The following is a 19,570-nucleotide window of genomic DNA, read 5'->3' as shown; positions in this document are numbered from 1 at the left end:
GAAAGGTACTAAAAGTAGAAACTGTTCCAAGTGCATCACAAGTTTTCCTTGAAATGGCCATGATAATGATTAGCATATGGATCTTACAGGGCAGCAAAAGCAAATTCCATTTGCAGGCTTTGCCCTCACTAAGATACTCGGTATCTGCCTTCACAGTGGAATTTTACAGCTTTTGTTCACTGGAATTGAGAAAAAAACAACCCAACTTGACTTTAACACAATGCTGATTTAAGTTTATTTTGCCTTAGCAGTGATAATTAAGCTCTACAGGCTTCTTTTTCTTCCATTTATTTCAAAACATACTTAAATTAAGATGTTTAAATCAAACCAAGAGATGTTAAAATCAGCTACAGCAGCCACAGCGAGTAGAAATAGCAACATAAGAACCTTCCTACATTCTTCTCTGAACACATGGATGGAATAGGGGTGGCGGAAAAAGATAGCTGCCTTAGAATGGTAGCAAGCACACAAGTAGAGGGTTTTGTTGCACATGCATGCTTACCCTTCTTTAAGCAATATAGGTTGCTCTATGCTCTTGTGATCTCTCCTTCCTGAAGATGAAATTAAATCTAGAAACTAAAAGGTGAAAACAAGCATAGATAAAAATGGCAGTACTGCACTACCCAAATGAAAATCTTTAATATTTGTACAGGACAGAGCTACAAGAAAATATTGTAAAAGTAGTTAAACAGAAGGTAATGGCAGAAGCTTGAGGAATTTGGGAGGTTTCCTGGGTTGTAAACTAAAAATAGCACAAATGCTCTTAAGCAGAAAAACTGCAGATGACCAACACTTCTTGTGCTTCTCCTCTGTTATACATTTTTCACTTCCTTTTGGACTAAGCAATTTTCATCACAGATCTGCAGCATTCTTTGAAGCATGCACATCTCGAGCTCTAAGCAGCAGCTTGTTAATCCAACCTAATTATTAAGTAGAAGTAGTTCCAGAGATTCTACTACTGACATGCATATATAATTTGATAAAAGTTTATTGAATATTACATTTATCAGGAGCCTGCTTTTTCCAGTACACGCTTCCTGGTTTACTAACAGTATGTGTTATATTCTAGGATTCCAAGCATCAGCTTCAACAACACAGCAGGATTTTCACAACATTCACATGCATTACTTACATTTTTTACTGCATCTGCATATTTCTGCTCATTAAAATAGTCATAAAAAGTAGCCATGTAGGATTCCTTGAAATTGGCCTGAAATACAAAGCCAAAACCATGCATATCATAACACAGTCTATACAGAAAATATTATTGTTAACAGCAGTAAGCCAGGAGGCAAGACACTGCAGATGAGGGGCTTTTTTTCTGGCCAGAGGTATAATAAGCAAAGTGCTACTTTGCTGTTGTACAGCATACACTTAAATTTTTATTTCAAAAAGGTATCAGAATGTATTTCAAATGTTCAGTTACTACGGTTAATAATGCATTCTTCAAAAGCTTCAAACTTCTGCTTTGGCTTTTAATCTTGGTCCTAAAAGAAGCTGACAAAAAGTGTGAGAGAAGGAATTCTATTGTCTCAAAGGATTCATAATGAGGTACAGATTCTTCTACAGTTGCCTGTGTGAATCCTAACTAGACCACCAGTGACCCCAAATTATCACTGACTGGCAGAAAACTGAACTGGTACAAAGAGAAAAGCATAGCCCTTACTGGGCATTTCTTCTCAGTTGAGCTTTAAAATACTGAAACAATCTGTAAAGCCCTGTAGAGCTGCTATCATGTACTGAAGTAGAGAACTTCAGGGGTATTCCTGATCACTATCTTTCTTCCAGGAGGAAGGACTGAAAAACCCTGACAGACTTCTAGGTTGGTCTCACAATTTTGCCTTACTGAAATCTAGTTCAGATTAAGACAGATTTAGTTTTCCTGTGAGCATGAGAGGCTTATAATCAAAGTAATCATAACCAGTTTTGCATAAGCCTAGTGCAACTCAAGCATTTTAAAGACTTAATTACAATGAGTGATAAAAGATTAAAAAAAAAAAAGAAAGAAAATCACTTTCCTGAATTAAGCCTTTAAATGAAAATGGCATACTTACAGATTTAGATTTTGATAGGCTGCCTAGCGTTTGAATGGTTTTAGAGATAAGTGTCAAAGTTCGAGAAGTCTGAGGATCCTAGGAAAAAAAACAATATTATACAGACTAGCTATTTAAAATATGGAACAGAGGAAGGTAAACTACATTTCTTCTTTCTTATTTCACTTGCAGTAAAGTAACAAAGTTAGAAAAAAAACAATAAAACACTACAGGAAAAAGTTGCTTTTTTTAAAGGCTTTTGATTCTTAAGCCATCATGCTTCACAGCTACCCTACTGCTCTTCAGAGAACCAGAGGTAATCACTTGCAAAACAAAAACAGAGATTTCTATTTTGAAGACTGTCCTAGTCCTTCCCACTCTTGGTAAGGACAACTACCAAGTCTTGGATAAGTTGCTTAACATCCAAAACATTTCCAACATTGCTGACAATCAATCTGGCATTAATGTAATGTGGCAAAAATGAAGCAGTGACCACCTTTTCCACAGCAGCTTAGACCATGTACCTTGTTTGTCCTTAAATTTCACTGTTCCTCCCATACCTCCCAAGTTCTTCACATACACAGTCATCCAACATATGCTTCATATCCAAGACAGACACAGCAGATCTGTGAACTAACAAAGGTACTTCCCCTAAAGGCTATTAAAAGAACTTGATAGACAAGACTATGGTGACAGAACCATATACATAGCTAGAAAAAATTGATACAGTACTTACTGGATGGTGTGGTGTAAGCTGAAAGAGGTTTGGAGAAAGAATGGCAGGAGCAAAGAATCTCAGGAAAATAAAGCTGCTAACAGCTGTATACCTCACATCTAGGTCACCTATTAAAAAAAAAGACCTCTACTCAGCATTTCAGTAATCCTTTCTTAAAAACCTTATGAAATTATCAGAACACCTTTAGAAAGCTAACTCAAGCATGTGCTGGGAACATACATATTTGCGAGTTACAGGATTAGCCGATCATGGGGCATCTGGAGCCAGAGATCAGCTAGCATAAACCAAGGAAACATCAATGACAATCTTTTTAAAAGAAGTGAGTTCACGACACAGGCTACAAGTAGAACACCATTCACTTTTCCACCACATAGGGAATTTCATATAAACATCTTCTATTTCATCTATGCAACTAAAGTACAATTAATAACTTAGTTTATGAAATGTCCAGTACAGAGGCCAACTCTGAGTTATCTAGTTATAGCCCCAAGCACAAGTGCTGTACAGACTCCTAATGTATCTATTCCAGTTGGCAAATACAGAAAATACAATTTATTTATTTTCACATAAAAGAAAGAGCACAACAGCACAATCAATAGCTTTCTGCTTGAGCCTCTCTACTATGAAGTGCCTGTTCAAAAGGTGAACTTGTGTTACTCTCTAAAACTTCTTTATTGTAATCTGCTTCCCTTCATGAAATACACAGGTTGGTTGTTTTGCTCAATTCTGGTTTTATATTGCCTGCTCATTCTCAGAGCCAAAACAATCAGGAGGGAACGGAAAGAATTCTCTCTTGACAGCCAGAAAACCTTTGCAAGCACACGGGCCTCCTAGGGCAATGAGCTTGCAATGACTCAAATAATTTATAGATTGGCTTTTATTACAGACTGACGTATGAGTAGAAAATAATTCAGCTGCATGGAGTCTGCAGAATAAGCCATTACAAAAACCTGAACATTTGAAATCTGAGCATACTTTGCAAATATTGAAACCATAAATACATACCATCGTAACGCTCTTTTTAAATGTTGTTTTCCTTTGAAAGGTGTTTAAGGAAAACTCATACAACGATTAAAAGTTAGGGGGTTTGTAGAATGAATAATCAAAACCAGCACTAATATACATTCCAAATGCTATTTTGGATGAGCTGCTGTTCAATTACTAAATCCCATCATGGGTCACGCAGACTGCTAGACTACATCTACATTTAAAAGCTATCGGTAGCGTAAAACAAAACTATATAGAAACTCACCTTGAAAACGTTTGGCAGCTGATTCTCTTAGTGAAAAGAAAATATCACACATCACTGTAGGGCAGCTTACACCAGATTTTGTAATTACAGTAAAAATGCGATCAACATATTGCCTCAGATTTTCCTGAAAAATGCAATGATTATGACAAAATTAGAATCATTTTCTGCTCTGGAAAATGGTATTATTCCTGTTTTTATTCATAATGGCATCATTACAGAGTCTCACTTTGAACATTACATACTTGCAAAACAATCTCGCACTCAATACTCTCTTTGGTAAACACCGATATTCAAGTGCAAGAGTAAAAATATTATTCCTATCATCAAGTATATGGCTATACGGCATATCGTTCCTTTTTGTAGCACCATTTTCAACGTCATCAGTAGAGCCACTGATTTAGCCAGAGCTAAATTATCCTTGTCCATAAGGGTTGGGGAGAAGTGATTAACGTTTTACAGATACTGCATTTATAGCATAACGTAAAGCCATTGTTAAATAATTATAACAGTTTGTGGTGTTAAGAAAGCCTCCAGTGTCATCTAATGAATGACAAAATTATTTGTAACATCAAACATCTGAGGACCTCAGTTAAACTTGATAGTGTAAACAGGGATTGAATCTTCAAAGTCTAATGCATACCCTGTTATTTTCCAGGTTTTCACCATCTTTTAATTTCACAGGATCAATTTCACAAGGCTTATGGACCTGACAAATCTAGAAAAAAAAATAGTGAACAATCAATATATCAGTTTACCTTCAAGTAGAAAAAGTTTTGTAAAAAGCACAATCTGTTAGTTTTGGGGGGTAAAAAAATATATTATTTAAAAAGCTGACATTTTTTGATGAAACATTAAAACAACAGCCGAATAAATTGTCAAATCATTTAAAGAAAGTCTGTGGTCTGAAAGTATTGCCCAATCACTGCACTAAAATACCCATGCCCACCATTCTGGACTGGATGGATAATAAACTATTGTTACAATACATGCATCCATACACAGTTATTTAAGAATAATTTTATTCCTTTACACCCACTAGATGAAATGTATTACTTATAGCTTCCCAGCAGCTTTCTGCTGTATATATTCTTTATTCATTTAAGTTACTCCTTTATTAATTTCTCAGAAACAAAAAATGTTAGATTTTATAAAACAGAGTATTTTAGTTAAATAAATGGACATTTTCCTTTTCTTTTAATACAATCCAACTGTTTCTGAGTTGAGTGACTCAGCTGTGGCTAAACTAACACAGGATTTTAACACAGAAACAGGCTTTTAAGAATTATTCCTACAAAGTCATCTTAAAATGGGAAGGGATAAACAGTATCTGCTCCCTGAAGGCCTTTTACAATGACATTTTATCAAATAAACAGTCTAAACTGCTCTTACCTCATCTATAATTGGCTTTAGTGTAACTTGCAGATAATGCATCCCTGCCAGCTTCATTGTCTCGTCAATGCACTTGGAAGTTAATGAGTTTCCTCTGAAAATGGTGTTTGGATCTCTGGAAGTGAACAATTTTCTGTAATTTAGTCTCTCTGTAATAAACTGCTAATATATGGAAATAAAAGAAGCGGTGAAAGGTGACGGAATGTGCAAACAAAATCTCCCTTTGACACCAGCCTGCCATTAAATGCAGTCATGGAGCATTTACTGCACTTCCAGGTTATAACAGAAAAGCAGTAGTCACAGTAAGTCCAGAGGGAATACAGATTCTGTTCTTTGTATTGGCGCAGTGTGCTCAGTGCATCACCCAACACACAGCAACACACAGCCTCAAATCAAAGGGGTTTACAATCTAAATGGGGAAAAATGCACCCAACTTTCACATGGTACTGAACAGTGTTAATTTGAGTACAGGAAGGACGCAGCAAGTACTTGTACAAAATGAGTACTTGTAAGCTGGGAGGGAGATGAAAACACCGGCTCCAATGACACAGCCATCTTTTCTAAGGGACTTTGAGCACTGTCCTGTGACAACAGTATTGAACACAGTGTAGATTCCCATTCTGCCCCGAGAATCGTGTGGATAGCTGATGCCATGCAGACTCCCACATTGTACTGAAAGGCAACTTGAACCAAATTCTTCTTATACTAGACATACAGCCATTGTAATTAGTTAAGCTTTAGCTAGGCTGCACTATCATGTGTACTTCTTTTTAGTATTCCTTGCATTTTCAGAATGCAAGTAATTTCATATTAATTTTGTACTTGCAATTCATTGTACAGCAATTTGCGTTATGCAGATAATCAATGTCTCATCTACACCCATATGGTCAAAACCTGTGCCTACTGACAGCAGATCAAACTTGGATATGAAGTTATTTGCTTGTTCTTGTACACACACCGATGTCTTTTCTGTTGTTTATAGTTTACTACAGTTGTACCCATTTACAAGCAGTAAATAACAGGATGAATTACTTTGCTGGATTCATCATTTTGTTTCATAAAAAAAGTAAGCTCACTGCCTCTTACAAATGCCAGAAAGCCCTGAAAACAAATACCATCTTTGCTGTTTTATCTCAGGAACATGACTGACTAGGGAGCAGCAAATTTCCTCATACTGCAGCAACTGAGCCATTTCAGCCAACCTGCAGCACAGAAAAAATACACCTACCTACAGGAAGGAAAACACTCTATCCCTCAGACACTCTGAAAAAAGCCAACCCACACAAAGACTTTATTTTGTACTGAGGAAGCTGTTACTTTAGAGTCATTCCCTTTGCTTCCCAACTGTCTCTTCTGCTGTCAGTCAAGAGCATGACTATATAGGCATGAGACTTGTGGCAAGAAACGTTCTTTAGGACCTGCCTGGTAGGAATACTAGATCTTGCACTACTAACTGTGAGCACACCAGTAAGTCAAACAAGGAACTTATAGGAAGTGACCAGGAAAAATATCTTGTTTTCTGCTATCCACTGCCAGATGCAATCCCATCTTTGTTCTTCAGCCTTCTAATGGGAAAGATTAGATGTACAGTTTTACTTAAACATTCATGACTAGGAAGAAACTTACTTTTTTTTTTTAAATAACTTCAACAAACGCTTTTACTCAGTGCTAGATGATTTATTAGGACACTATAAAGCTGAAATGATTTCATATGAACAGCTGAAGGTAATGTAGGATTTCACAGTTATCATCAAATATAATTAAGACTGAGAAGAGTGAAAATCTGTGCTCTCAGACCTTAGAATAGTCTTGCAAGTAAACTTTGCAAAACATGATGAGAATTCCTCCTAAAGTCAAACTCACCAGATCTTCAGAGCAGTGAACGTGTTTATAAAGAACCCTGCCGCTCAGCTGGAATAGGAACAACTCCAACAGTTTCTTTTGAAATTACAAAATTCTAGTTCTAGAAACTGAGTAGAGGGTCCTAACACTAACCAACACAGAGCAGGTATGTTTGATAGCAATTTCGTTTTTTGTACTTACTGAGTTCTCTTCACTTCAGCATTTGCAATGGCACTTATGAAAGGCACAATTCTGCCATAGTGTAAGAAAAGCCTGACAAGAGGTATGGCTGCTTCTTGTTTTTCTCTGCAAACTTCACCCAAAATGTGTGCAGCTGATGCTGAAACAGGCTGAACAGTGGAAAGAAATAAAAACATTGAGAGATCTTTCCAGAAGAAGCATCTTCTTTCTTTCTCTTCCCATTAGCTCCTTAATGCAGAACCCCACACAACAGTTGCAATGGACAGTTACCCAAACATGCCCGTACATAACATGGGTGGGCGTTACATTCCAGTTTTTGTTGGCTGTAAGTTCTGATCGCAAGAGGGCAGCAATTTAAAAACTATTACAGTACAGTCTCTTTTCCCACCCCATTTTTAACAGCTCTTTTCACTGAATGTCACTGTTGCCTGGGAAGCAAATGAAGAGGAAGAGTTCTAACCCTTCTCAATTTCAAGCCACAGTAAGTACAGAACCCATTTCTTGTCCTGAAAAGAAAAGCACTTGTTACAATTGCTAAAACCATACATAACAGCACATGTGATTCAACCCTCTGACACTTCAGGATTAGCTCTTGGTTTGGGTTGGGTTTTGTTGTTGTTTATTTCTTTTTAATTATGCAAGTAAACCTGTTCCTCTCCAGTAAAGGAAAACCAATTAATCAAACTGAAGTTTACTTCGCATTTTCACATGTAAAATTAGAAAGCCACGGAGAATACGCTGCTGCTAAAACCACTGGTGTTCCTGGGTGTGCCTTCACCCATCATACTGCATGCTGATAAAGATCTTCTCTGCAAGGACTGAAAACAAGCACCAGGGATATGAAGAGCTTAACAAGGCCCCCAGGTCTGAAAAGGAAGAAGCTGAAGACTCTGGTAATTACACAACTATGGTGCCAGCAAGATAGTGACAAACATTCAGAGAGACCCCTGTGAGGATGATCTGCAGGTGAAGAACAAGCAGTGCAAGCAAATTACCTCGACATCTGCAGATTTTAGCAGGAGGTCTCTAAGTGGACTGTAATAGTCTGAGGAAAAAACATGGTCCTCGGTGTAAACCACATTTAACCTTAAGGAACCAAGGTCATCAGGTTTCAATGACTTGTTACCATTATCTCTGGGCTGCAGGAAATACCTGATATGCAAAAAATAAGACAGAAAATTTGTGCTGAAGCACAAGATTATCTCAGGCTATACATGAGCATATATAAAATGTACAGATACACACAATATTTATATAAGTGTCAAATTCATGAGACCTCTGAATCAGACTTTTTAATTAAGTTTGCCAGTCTATTTTGCACCAACTGCAACATGGGAAGTTCTGATCAAAGATTTATGTAGGTATGATTAAGAACCCCCACACTAAAACTATGGCGCTGCTGATGAGCTGCAGTAAGTATCATAAAGCCAGCGTATTAGAACTCCCACATGCAATACAGAGGCAGATTGAAATCTCTGTATATCACATTATCAAAACTTCTTGTTCTTACATTTGCTAAGATTACTTTGGCTTGCATACAAAAAAAGATACAAATTAAATCCATTTAAGCTTTATCACATAGCAGTAATTACTCTTAAGTCTTCACAGCGGACATATGTTTCTACTTATTCTCCAAAAGAAAAATGTCAAATACCATGCTTCGTAAGAACTAGACTGTCGGAGAAATTTCAAAGGGAGTCTCAGTTCTCCTAGAAACTCGTCTCCAAACTTCAAGTTACTGGCATTCCAAAGATCAACCCTGTAATAAACCCAAAGATTTTTAAAAGTTTCATAATAAATAAAAAAAATAAAAACAAATAATCCCAACCTCATTTTCAATTTTGTTTTTTCCCCCCTCAAGCCTATGAGTTCAAAAGTCTTGAAATTGTACAACAGTGGTTTCCAAACAGTAAAGAGACCTTAGATTTCTGGAGCCTTGCAATTCACCTCCATGAAACATCAGTGAAAAAATTCATCTAGACTACCTTTGCCTGATCTGTACTGTTTCCATTATCCATATTGATAAAGATTCAGGGGGCTGTTTGGCTATCCCAGACAATGGAGAAATACAGGTAAAATGGACACCAGGGGAAAAACGTGCAGAGATATTTAAGGACTCCATACTGTTCATCCTGGTCTAATTCAGGACTACTAGCAGCTAAGCAGCAGCTTTACAGAGTTAGGCTGAATGTCTACACAGTCCTCAATGCTCCAGCTCCTGGGAAGATTCACTGTGTCAAGCTTACAAATTCGTGGCATTTAAACTAGCCCTGTACAGATCCTCAAAACCTCAGGACAGGTCTACCACTTTATATAGCCTGTGTATTAACTGAAGCCTACACAATTTTTGGCACTCAGTCGTTCACATTTGGGAAGTTCTGGTATGCATCTCTAGATGGTATTTCCTTCCCTTTCACATGTTCTTTAACATTAGGATGTAAAACAACTGTACTGAGATTCAAAGTAGAAGTACTGGTGTTTTTAGATAAACACTATAATACCCATCTTGAAGCAAGGGTTTCAAACTCCAGGGCATTTGTTTCTGTACACATTTTAAGGTTTCTTCTGAGCGGCATTTTTATTATAAAACAAGATCAGCTGAGAATTTCACAGCTAAGTGACAGTCTGAATGTGCTTTAAACTTTGGGGGAAAAAGATATACGGGAAAAAACACAGGTTTTCAAATAATGAAGATTTTTAGAAGAGCAACTTTAATTTGGATAAGGTACAAAAATTATCCAATTATGGACACATTTACACAACCTTCCTAGTCTCAAGCAAGTCCCAGGAGGCTTGTCAAGGAATGGATGTTGGTAGTCCTGCTAAAGGTTTATCCTACCTTATGCAAGCACAGAGGACACCACTTTTAAATCCTCTGAGCCTTGTATCTCTCAACAGTGTCTCACGAATCAAGTTTCATACACTAGACATACCATCAGCTCACACTGCATGCCTGCTGGGTAAAGTTCTTCAAACTGATATTTTGACAGTATTTCTGCAGGGCAAGAATTCCCCAAAAGGAAAAAACTTCTTTGAGAATTCAACTTCCTCTCCTCTTTCTCCACAGCTGGTTGGTTACTATTTTCCTAACTAATTCAGATGGCTAAAAGCAGCTTCAGGAGGAGAGGAATCTTTTGAGAAGATTCTTACATAGTCAAACTTACAATTTACCAAGAACTTACAAGCTACTGGTTTCTAGTTTATCCAAATTCTTTCAAGATACCCACTAGCAATAACACTTTCAAACATAGGCTGCTGGGGGGGAACACCCTTTGGCTGCCTAAGTTACAGCAGAAAAAAAAAAAAAAAACCAAAAACAATCAGTGCAAAGGATCTGTAGGAGAGGAACTAACAACTCAGGGTAGATCTCACACTACGCAGTAAGCAAAGCAGGCATGCAAATTCTGAAATTATTGCTTTGTGTGCTTGAAGTACAAAGCATAAGCAGCATTTTAAAAATCATAATACACAGACCTCAGAGTCAAAAATATTACTGTTTCCCGAGCTTTTTAAAAGGCAAAATTATGCTCAGTGTTATTCTGAAGCTGGTCAGACTGTAGTCACAGAAAGAAAGAAACAACATAGAGGGGGAGGAGAAACAATGAACTTCACCAGAACATCTGGTCCCTAAGTGTTGATATGCCCTGCCTGCAACTTCCTACACCCACTCAAAAAGAGAAACTTTCATAGCTTTAGAGAGAGAAACCATGAGAGACTAAGTCTCCTCTTTACCCTGTGGAATGGTATTTTTCTCAGGAGAGAAAAAGAAAACAAACCCCCAAACCTATAAATTGTATGATCTGTCCAGGGGGCATGGGGGCAATCTAACTATGACTAAATAGGCTGGAGGAAGTGAGCGGGGGTGGAAGGGGAACCTGAGATAGAAACAAAAACATTCTGTCCTATAGGGGACAAAACTTCTGAGCAAAGAGTTTGCCCAACCACAACACTTTATCTGCTTTTGTCTACTATTTAAGTGCTTAATCTTTTCCCAACTATTTTGGAAGCCTCCTCACAAACTATTCATCTTTACCACACTGTGATGTGTTGGTTTTAAGGAATGACAGACTTTTCTGAATCTCAGCTCCACATACGTTATCATCGCAGACGGTCATTTTTTCAGAGAATATACTAAGTAAAACAACTGTTATCATTCCATTTAGTCCAGCAGTACAAAATAAGAATCAACTGAAGTATCAAACAATGTGTAACCACTGTCCACCAATGTCTAGGGTCCCCTTCCAGAGTCACAAAACTATCAGAGAATCCTAGCTTTCATTTAAAATCAGTGCATGGCTGCGCATCATGGTTACAAAGACTAGACTGGGACTCCCAAGACACTGTTCAGCTGCCCATTCCATCACATACATGCCCTGGGATATGGGACGTGTTACTTCATACCTACCTACACCATGCAAAACTTCGCAGAAATATGGTCTGGTGCTAGGACTAGGTCATCTGCTCTGCTGCAACACTGACACCGCCACAAAGCAGCATGGCACTGAACCTGGACCTTCGCTCTTTCTCCTATGAATTAGCTGTGGGTTGCCCTTAAACTAGCTACCTTTGCACTGCCTGATGCAGACGTTCTCAGAGAAAGAGTGGCAGACACAAATCCATTAACGGTCTTGTCATTCTGTGATACTACACTAACAGGTTACATAAACCAGCAGCTGACCATCAAATTAGAACAGCCCTCATCCACTCATTTGTGAACATAGATAGGTCCTTCTTGCTGAGAGTAAGTACTGTTTCCCCTCCTTTCCCTGGTCTCCCCTCCTTTACTTACAGCCAATTGTGCTTCTGAAATGACTAGGGAATGTTTTGGGATTTAAGCCCTCACTGTCTCTCTAGTGGGAATACATGGGGAGGAAAGGGGTACCACCACTCTCCCTCAACTTTTCTTCCTCCAAATCCTAGCATAAAGGAGAGGGAGATTTCTCAACACCTCATGCAGATACAGAAGTTTTCAGCTTCAGTGCAGCCATATCGCCAGATGGCCTGAGTCTCTAAGTTTCAATGTATGGGATGGTATGACACATGCGATACCTTTAGGTTTTGCACCTCCTATTGTTTCTTCTCCACTCTTTCTATCCACCTGTCTCCACGGACACTGTTGACAGTCCTCAGCAGATTTTAAAATAGTACTAAGTGGGTGGCAGGGGGGTGGGGTGGTGTCTTTTTGTTTTTGAAATCAGAGTTGCTTCTTTTCTGTGCAATGGATTTCACATGTATCATACCCAGCCTTGCAGGAAGGGGTTAAAGTTTTGCAGGCAAATGAGAAGAGAAACTGCCTCTGCCCCAGAGAAACTCTTGAGTTTCCTTTCAGGGAAGAAGGACCTTATATGGGTTGCTAAAATTAAGTGATAAAAGAAAACAGACCTGGTAACTGAGAGCATCATAGAGCTTCTGGGCTCTCTTGGGAAACTGAGGGAGGGAGGAAGGAAAGGGGAGCCCAGACATAAAAGGCTGCGCTTAATGACAGCCACACATTAGTGTACACACAGTGGATACAGGACACCAAGGAAAATAATAAGGATCTCACCTGCAGCAGAACCATCAGACATATTCAGATACGTTATACAAGATGGTGGAGGTAAATGAACATACAGTAAGGAAGACTCATCTTGATTTATCAACAGTAAACCCATGGTCGCCACTTTGAAAAATCGAGCCCGCTGCAAAGTTACACAACTTTGGAAGACAACTTTATACTAATAAAGTGTTTTATATTACCTAATCTCCATTTTGTCAACTTCATCAACATCTTCAATATCAAAATGGGATTTCTTGTTGTAGCTACTGGGTCTTGTAACCTAATAAAAAGGAGGAAACTTTAATAACTTGGTCTGATACAAAAGCATTCCAATGTTACTTGTACAAAGCTCTGGAAGATCGCAGCCTTTGACTATCAACTGTGACTTCAGTCCTGATTCTGAAAACATTCATGCATGTGAATAAACGTGTTGACTAAACAGATTCCTGACTATACAAAAGCGGTGGCTACACAATCATATCCAAGAGTAACTAGATACTCCATACTTTCTTTACAGAGAAAGGACGTCTTTAATATTACTACAGTACTTTGGGTTTACATTGACAAAAGAAAAAAAAAAATCATGGAAAGGAGTACCACTTTTATAATCTATCTAGGCAAATAAAAGGGCAATTAATAATTAGGGTTTAAATACAGCTGTACAACCGATGGCCTGAGGCACTCTGAAGAGGGAAAAAAAAACCAAAACCACCCTTAAAAACATTTTACAGTGGATCCAGTTAAAATTGGGAAGTTCTGCCTGTCCTGATATCCTGGAAGTCAATTTATCATGCCCATAGAAAAAATACCAAGCTGATCAATAGTCCAAGAGAAGCTAGCCTGTGCTGTGCATTTTAGAAAATAGAACCACGTACACAGTTCACCAACCATATTTGTAAGACTGATAAATGACAAAGCATAGGCAGAAAATAATGGGAAGATAACTATAAGTATAGAGCATTAGCAAAAAACTTTTTTGTACAAACATTTCTTAAAATTTGTTTTCTAGCATGAGTATAGAAAGACTTTGATGGTTGTATTTTTGTATGTGTCAGAAACTTGAGAAAAAGGCTACCCCACCCAGCTGAAACCACAGCAGGAACTGATCAAATGCAAGTGGGTATGATGTGTGGGTTCAGCTCTTGGTTGCACACAGAAGCTGAACTTTATTGTACATTTGAACACGTTTGTGGCTTAATACTTCCCACTCACAAAAACTGGCTTTTATTGTAAACCTGACTTCTTGGTTTTACATTGCACATCAGACGCAAATGGTACAAACAATGGAGGCAAAGATAGAGCTGCACAAATGGACAGGAACCAGAAAAGAATCTTCAACACGAGACACTCAGAGCCTTTTTTCTGTGTGCATGTGTGAGGCAGGCATCATGTTCAAGGTGATACATAAAAACTAAGAGGTACTAGCAGCACTGGAGACCACACCCTCTAGACTAACTGAATCAAATGCACCTGTAAGCCCAAGAGCATGGAGGATTTAAATACAGCCTACAAGTTCAGCAGCTCAGCAGAAATTTTCTTATGTAGATACAGTGCAAACTGTGCTACATAACTGCAAATGACATTTTCTATTATTGTGAAGCTAATGGAGTAATTTTTAATAAGGAAGCCAACTTTTAAGTCCTTTATTATCAGTAACATGAATTGTTAAAAAAAGTTACAGCATAGGTGTAACTTATGGCATGTCCCTTTTAAGTAAACACTTTTCTGAGAAGTTTTTACTGGAGTCTGCATCTACAAGGTCTCTCTGTTCACCTGTACAACTGCTTAGTGCGCAGATTAATACAACTCAAGAGTGGTATTCCTAAAAAGATAGCTGTATGAAGTCCATCCATTCCAAGGATGGAATTGAAGATGAGGGAACTCCCAGTCCACAGTGCTGAACTAGCTGCCAGGTACCATTTTACAAAAACGGGGCACAACTCTGCTGTGCTGGTCCTTTTCTTTAAGCAATGCTGGTGAGCCATTTATTTAGCTGCTCTTTTTTTTTTTTCCCCCAGCACATGAAGGCTTGCAAACAGGTCCCCTGCACTACCTTCTTCAGTTCCTGTGAGAGGGGCATTTTCCTGTAGCTGCATATAGAACTCCGAGCCCCCACACCATGCTGCAGCTGGAGCGGTGGTGAAAATGGCTCCTAACCATCAGGTGCAAGTTTCGCTCATAGCGCCCCTTAAACAAGCCTTTAGATTTCCCAAACCAAGGATAGCTATTTTCCATTCAGAAACTTTTTGGTTGTAGAAAGGGAAGCACCCATTCACTGCCTTTTACAGATCAGCTTCTTCCTTGGAGGCGTAGCCAATCACTGTGCTAACAAACTGCAGGAAAGCTGATGAAGCGGTTTGGAGGCAGTAAGTGACACCGCTGTCAACAGCATGAAAATGTGCAGCTCCACGGGAATCAGAGCACTCTGTTTGCATGCACCAGCCACAGATCTGCCCGTGTCTCATTAGTGAATGTATTTCCCAGTCATAGCAATTCTACTGAACCTTGTTCCTTGGAGACATTTAGCCTGATATGTACTAACTACTCGCAAAAAGACATAAATCTATGATGGCTCTGTCTGCGCTAAGGGTATGTTTATGTTTCAGCATTCCGGCTGATTCAGACATTTCCCCCATTCAGGCATTTCTGCTCTTACCCACACAGAAAATACTTTGCTCTGAGTTAGCAGAACAACTGGGGCATGGGCTTGTGTTCAGGTCTCGCTTCTGCTGATACTTGCACGCAACCCAGCTCTCAGCTTAAAGACAAGCTAAGCAAGCCTCCAGCCCCCTTCCACAACTCCAGCTAGAAGATGCTTTCTGTTTCTCTCCTTCCTCTCCCAATATGGCACCACCTGCCAAGTTCAGTGTTTAAATACCAAACGTTCGCTGTTTCTGCAGCGCACAGATGGCTGAGGAACCAGACAGGTGAAGTTTTGTGGTTTACAGTCTGAATTCCTGGATTACATTCTCACGAAAAAGCTCTCGCTGACAGACACCTCCAGAACTGCCTATGTTAAGAATAAAGAAGCCCACTTTAGTTTATTTACACATAGCATCACTCTTGTGTCACTGCCAAAGGCCGCAGCTCTGGGCCAGGTGACAGACTGAAATCCTGGGCAGCCCTGAGTAAACACAGACACCTCAGTGCAGTTTCAGCACTCAGTACCATGGGATCTCTCCCCCATCAACCATGCTCACGCAGCACCTCCACAGAGTCTCACAGAGTCAGGCAAGCAGGCACAAAGGCTCACTGCTAGCTACAGTTAAGGCTGCAGGGAAGATACATCCTCGAAAGAAATGTGTTGGGTTAGCGGAGGAAAGACTACCTTAGAAAGCTATCCTGGGTAACCCTCAGGGCTTCCACCCCTTTGGGCAGTGAGAAAGTGCTCCTGGCAATAAAGAATTTGCTATATCTGTTCCTTAAATCCAAATACATTACATCAACAAGAGCACGCTTCTGCTGGTATGATCCACTTTAGATTAGTCGGTACAACTATCAGGTTCTAGGCAAAGACGGTGGCTTGTAGAAGGAGGGGGAAGACACCAACAAGCCACTCACTGGCACTGCCAAGAATGATACGCGCACTTCAGATCTGCACAGTGCAACAGCACTTCTATGGATCATCTCTCCGCAGCTCTCCTTCCTGCTGTGGCTGCCTGTGCCCCTGAACTGATTTGAGAAAATACATCCCTAGATGCCAACCCTTTACCAGCAACAACTTCTAATGCAAATGTAACCTGAATGATGCAAGCTGTATTGGCAGAAAGGGCTTTTCAATGACATGCCAACTGCATTGTACTACTCTAGCTTTTCATCAACTTCACTATGCCAGATATGTTCTTGAGCTGCCTATTGAAATAGAACAGTTAAGTGTAGACTGGGACTAAGATGCAAAGAGAAAAAGAAAAGAGAAAGATATACATACTTAAGAAGACAGAATGAAAAGTTTCAAGAAGTAGCCAAATTATAAACACATGCACATATATGTATGGACACACCACAATTACAGCTACTCTTGCCAGAAAGAACCAAAATGAGCACTTTCATAAAAGTTATACTTTGTCTTAACTGGACATGTTGAAAATGCTCTGTATTAAAATAAAGCTGCAGAGGTTTCACCCGCTTGGGAGGAAAGGCACTGGTATTGCAGCAGACTGGTACATCCAGAACATTCAGTTTAAGTATATTTTTCCTCTACAGTTTTCAGTATTCCTAGGAGATAACCTTTCTCTCATTGACTGGGAAAGACAGGGTGGAACAGCTATAGAACCACAGGCTAAAAAAAAAAAAAAATAAAATTTCTTGAATTCCATTTTTAACCGTCCTTTTTTAAAACTCTCCTGGGGTGAGTCGCGATGGAGTGTACAGCCTGCTGCTCAGAAGTGCCCACCTTGAAGCTTTTCCTACAGAGCACCTGAGCTGAAGCAATGTACTGCTCCCTGAGCAGACAGCCAGTCTGATCCTGGGTAGTTCTTTCCCCTGCACTATACTCCAAAACAGTCTTCAAAGACAGCTGGCACAACACGGAGCAGGATGCTGTGCCAACTATCTACAGTATAGTATTTCAGCTTATCACCCATTCCTTTGAAATACCAACCTCAAAATAAAACACTTCATCAAAATGTGGATTGTTGGTCTTCTTTTTAACTTTAGTCTTTTTGGCTTCTGATCTGAATTAAAGAAAGAAAAAAAAAAGGTAAGAAACAACATTAGCAGAAGTGTGATCTTAGAACAGAGCCACTGAGGAGATCAAGTCATCCACTTGATTTATCTGATAAAACTGGAATGCCACATGGATCCAAGCACAGCAAGTCATACACATTTGCACATATTTAACAGAGGGATTCACTGCATGCCTATTTCTCTAAAGTGGCAGTAGTCACAGTTTGTTATCCTCCCTTAAACACAAGTCCTTGAACCTCAATTCTGTCTCTCGCTTGATCCAGCAGAATCTTACATCTGTACAAAGGAACTGGCAAGAATGGGGGTCTGAGCAGTAAAATTTGGGGGAGGGGGATGGTCTTAGTCTTGATGTGACTCAAAAATTCCTCATACCGTAAAAGCACAGGAGACAGGAAGACTGACATCACTATTTCTGTGTTTTATATTTTATAATCCTGGCCTGAGGAATCAATGAATGATTTTCAGCGGTGTTAAATAATCAAAAACCCCAGAATTATTTCCTCAGTAAGAATATTTTTATTGCTATATTACTGCCTTTTTTCCTGCAACCCCAACAGCACCTAGTTAATGTTATGTTGTTGAATTATTATGAGCGGTGCTGAGAAGTCTCTCAATTTCTACTGCTCTGTAGGAACAAGACATGGCAGACCTCCCTCAAACCACTCACTGGGCAACAGGCCTGACAAGATTTAGCGCTGCCCATTCATCCTCTATGGGCAGTGCCATCCGCCTGCACCTGCCTTTTAGAATACAGACATCTAACTACTTGGCATTGGGCTAACGCCAGCCAATGCATTTCACACAGGCCAGCCAACAGCTGTTTGATGATTTCCAAATGTTATGAACCTATGCTTGATTTGTTCTCATTACCTACAAGCGAAAAGCTCTGTGTTGTCCTGTGTCTCCAATCTTCCCCTACAGCTCTGCAGTAACAAGAAGGCATAGATAAAACAGACACAGATGGAGAGGCGCATCAGCCATGTGGAAAACTGACCTACTAATCGTTTCATCCTAGAATCTATCCCTCATTTCTCATGCAGCAAAGCTTAGCTAGCTTGTCACTGCTTATATTAACCGGAAAACTATATATTCTTTTACAGAGGTCAAACAAAGCTGGGTCTAATTCCCAGTGCTGCTACAGGCTTCCTGTTTGACTTGAATGGGCCAGTCCACCAGTATACAATGTTTTCCCATATATAATACAGACATAGAATCAGTTTTCGTCAGGAAGTCTGATGGCTCTCTAAGTACAAATCACACAATAAACAGCAGCACATTTGTTGAAATTTTTATGCTTGGCATTGCATAAATGTGGCAGAATAAAGCAGCTTTCCTACTCTAATAGGAGAGGCATTGAAAAATCCAGAGAGAATGATGTACAGATTAAAAATATGCCACTATTCCTAGGAGGAGCTGAGATAAGAGAGACTAATCACCCCCAGGACACAGGGCAGACTGCCTATCCCATCTCATCAGTCACACTTGCCAATCAACCTCTTTACAGTAAGCCCATCTGGGAGGGGACTGGGAAGCAGGATGTAGAATGGGAGGCAATTAAGGCAAGTACAATTATTGGGCAATTACAAAGCAGTGGATGGGATATAAACTGCATGCTGCTTGCTGGAGATAGGAGGCAAGCCTCCTCCCCCCCAAAAAAAACCCAAACAAACCCAAGACGAGGCTATGCTCCTTATTCTGAAGGGAAATAATGTTATCAGTTGTCATACATTATCTGGAATTAAGGGCAGAGGAAAGCAGACAAAGGTAAGTTTGGACATTCAAGGATAACAAGGGTTAGTCAAAAAAATCTCCTTACAGTTTCAGTAATAGCCACCCAGTACCATATGAAACAAGTTATAGGCTTAAAACATCAAAACATACAATTCAAATACACA

General features: G+C 39.4%; 1 protein-coding gene across 1 annotated transcript in view; it reads right to left on the bottom strand.

Moving 5' to 3' along the window:
• RASA3 (RAS p21 protein activator 3) overlaps positions 1-19,570 on the bottom strand; it is a 142,535-nt gene that overhangs the window by 12,180 nt on the left and 110,785 nt on the right. Inside the window, exons 7-18 of the mRNA XM_082498841.1 lie at positions 17,590-17,662; positions 13,190-13,269; positions 9,108-9,212; positions 8,449-8,605; positions 7,454-7,602; positions 5,411-5,525; positions 4,662-4,736; positions 4,022-4,145; positions 2,770-2,876; positions 2,055-2,132; positions 1,133-1,210; positions 503-576 (exon numbers count right to left, since the gene is read on the bottom strand). Of these exons, the coding sequence (XP_082354967.1) occupies positions 503-576; positions 1,133-1,210; positions 2,055-2,132; positions 2,770-2,876; positions 4,022-4,145; positions 4,662-4,736; positions 5,411-5,525; positions 7,454-7,602; positions 8,449-8,605; positions 9,108-9,212; positions 13,190-13,269; positions 17,590-17,662 (1,215 nt within the window). The remainder of the gene's footprint in view (positions 1-502; positions 577-1,132; positions 1,211-2,054; positions 2,133-2,769; positions 2,877-4,021; positions 4,146-4,661; positions 4,737-5,410; positions 5,526-7,453; positions 7,603-8,448; positions 8,606-9,107; positions 9,213-13,189; positions 13,270-17,589; positions 17,663-19,570) is intronic.

The sequence above is a fragment of the Vanellus vanellus genome, assembly GCF_965231255.1.
Source record: "Vanellus vanellus genome assembly, chromosome: 1".
In the NCBI taxonomy this organism is placed as follows: Eukaryota; Metazoa; Chordata; class Aves; order Charadriiformes; family Charadriidae; genus Vanellus; species Vanellus vanellus.
Note: the sequence above shows the minus strand (reverse complement) of the source record. Positions and strands in the feature narration are given on the sequence as shown.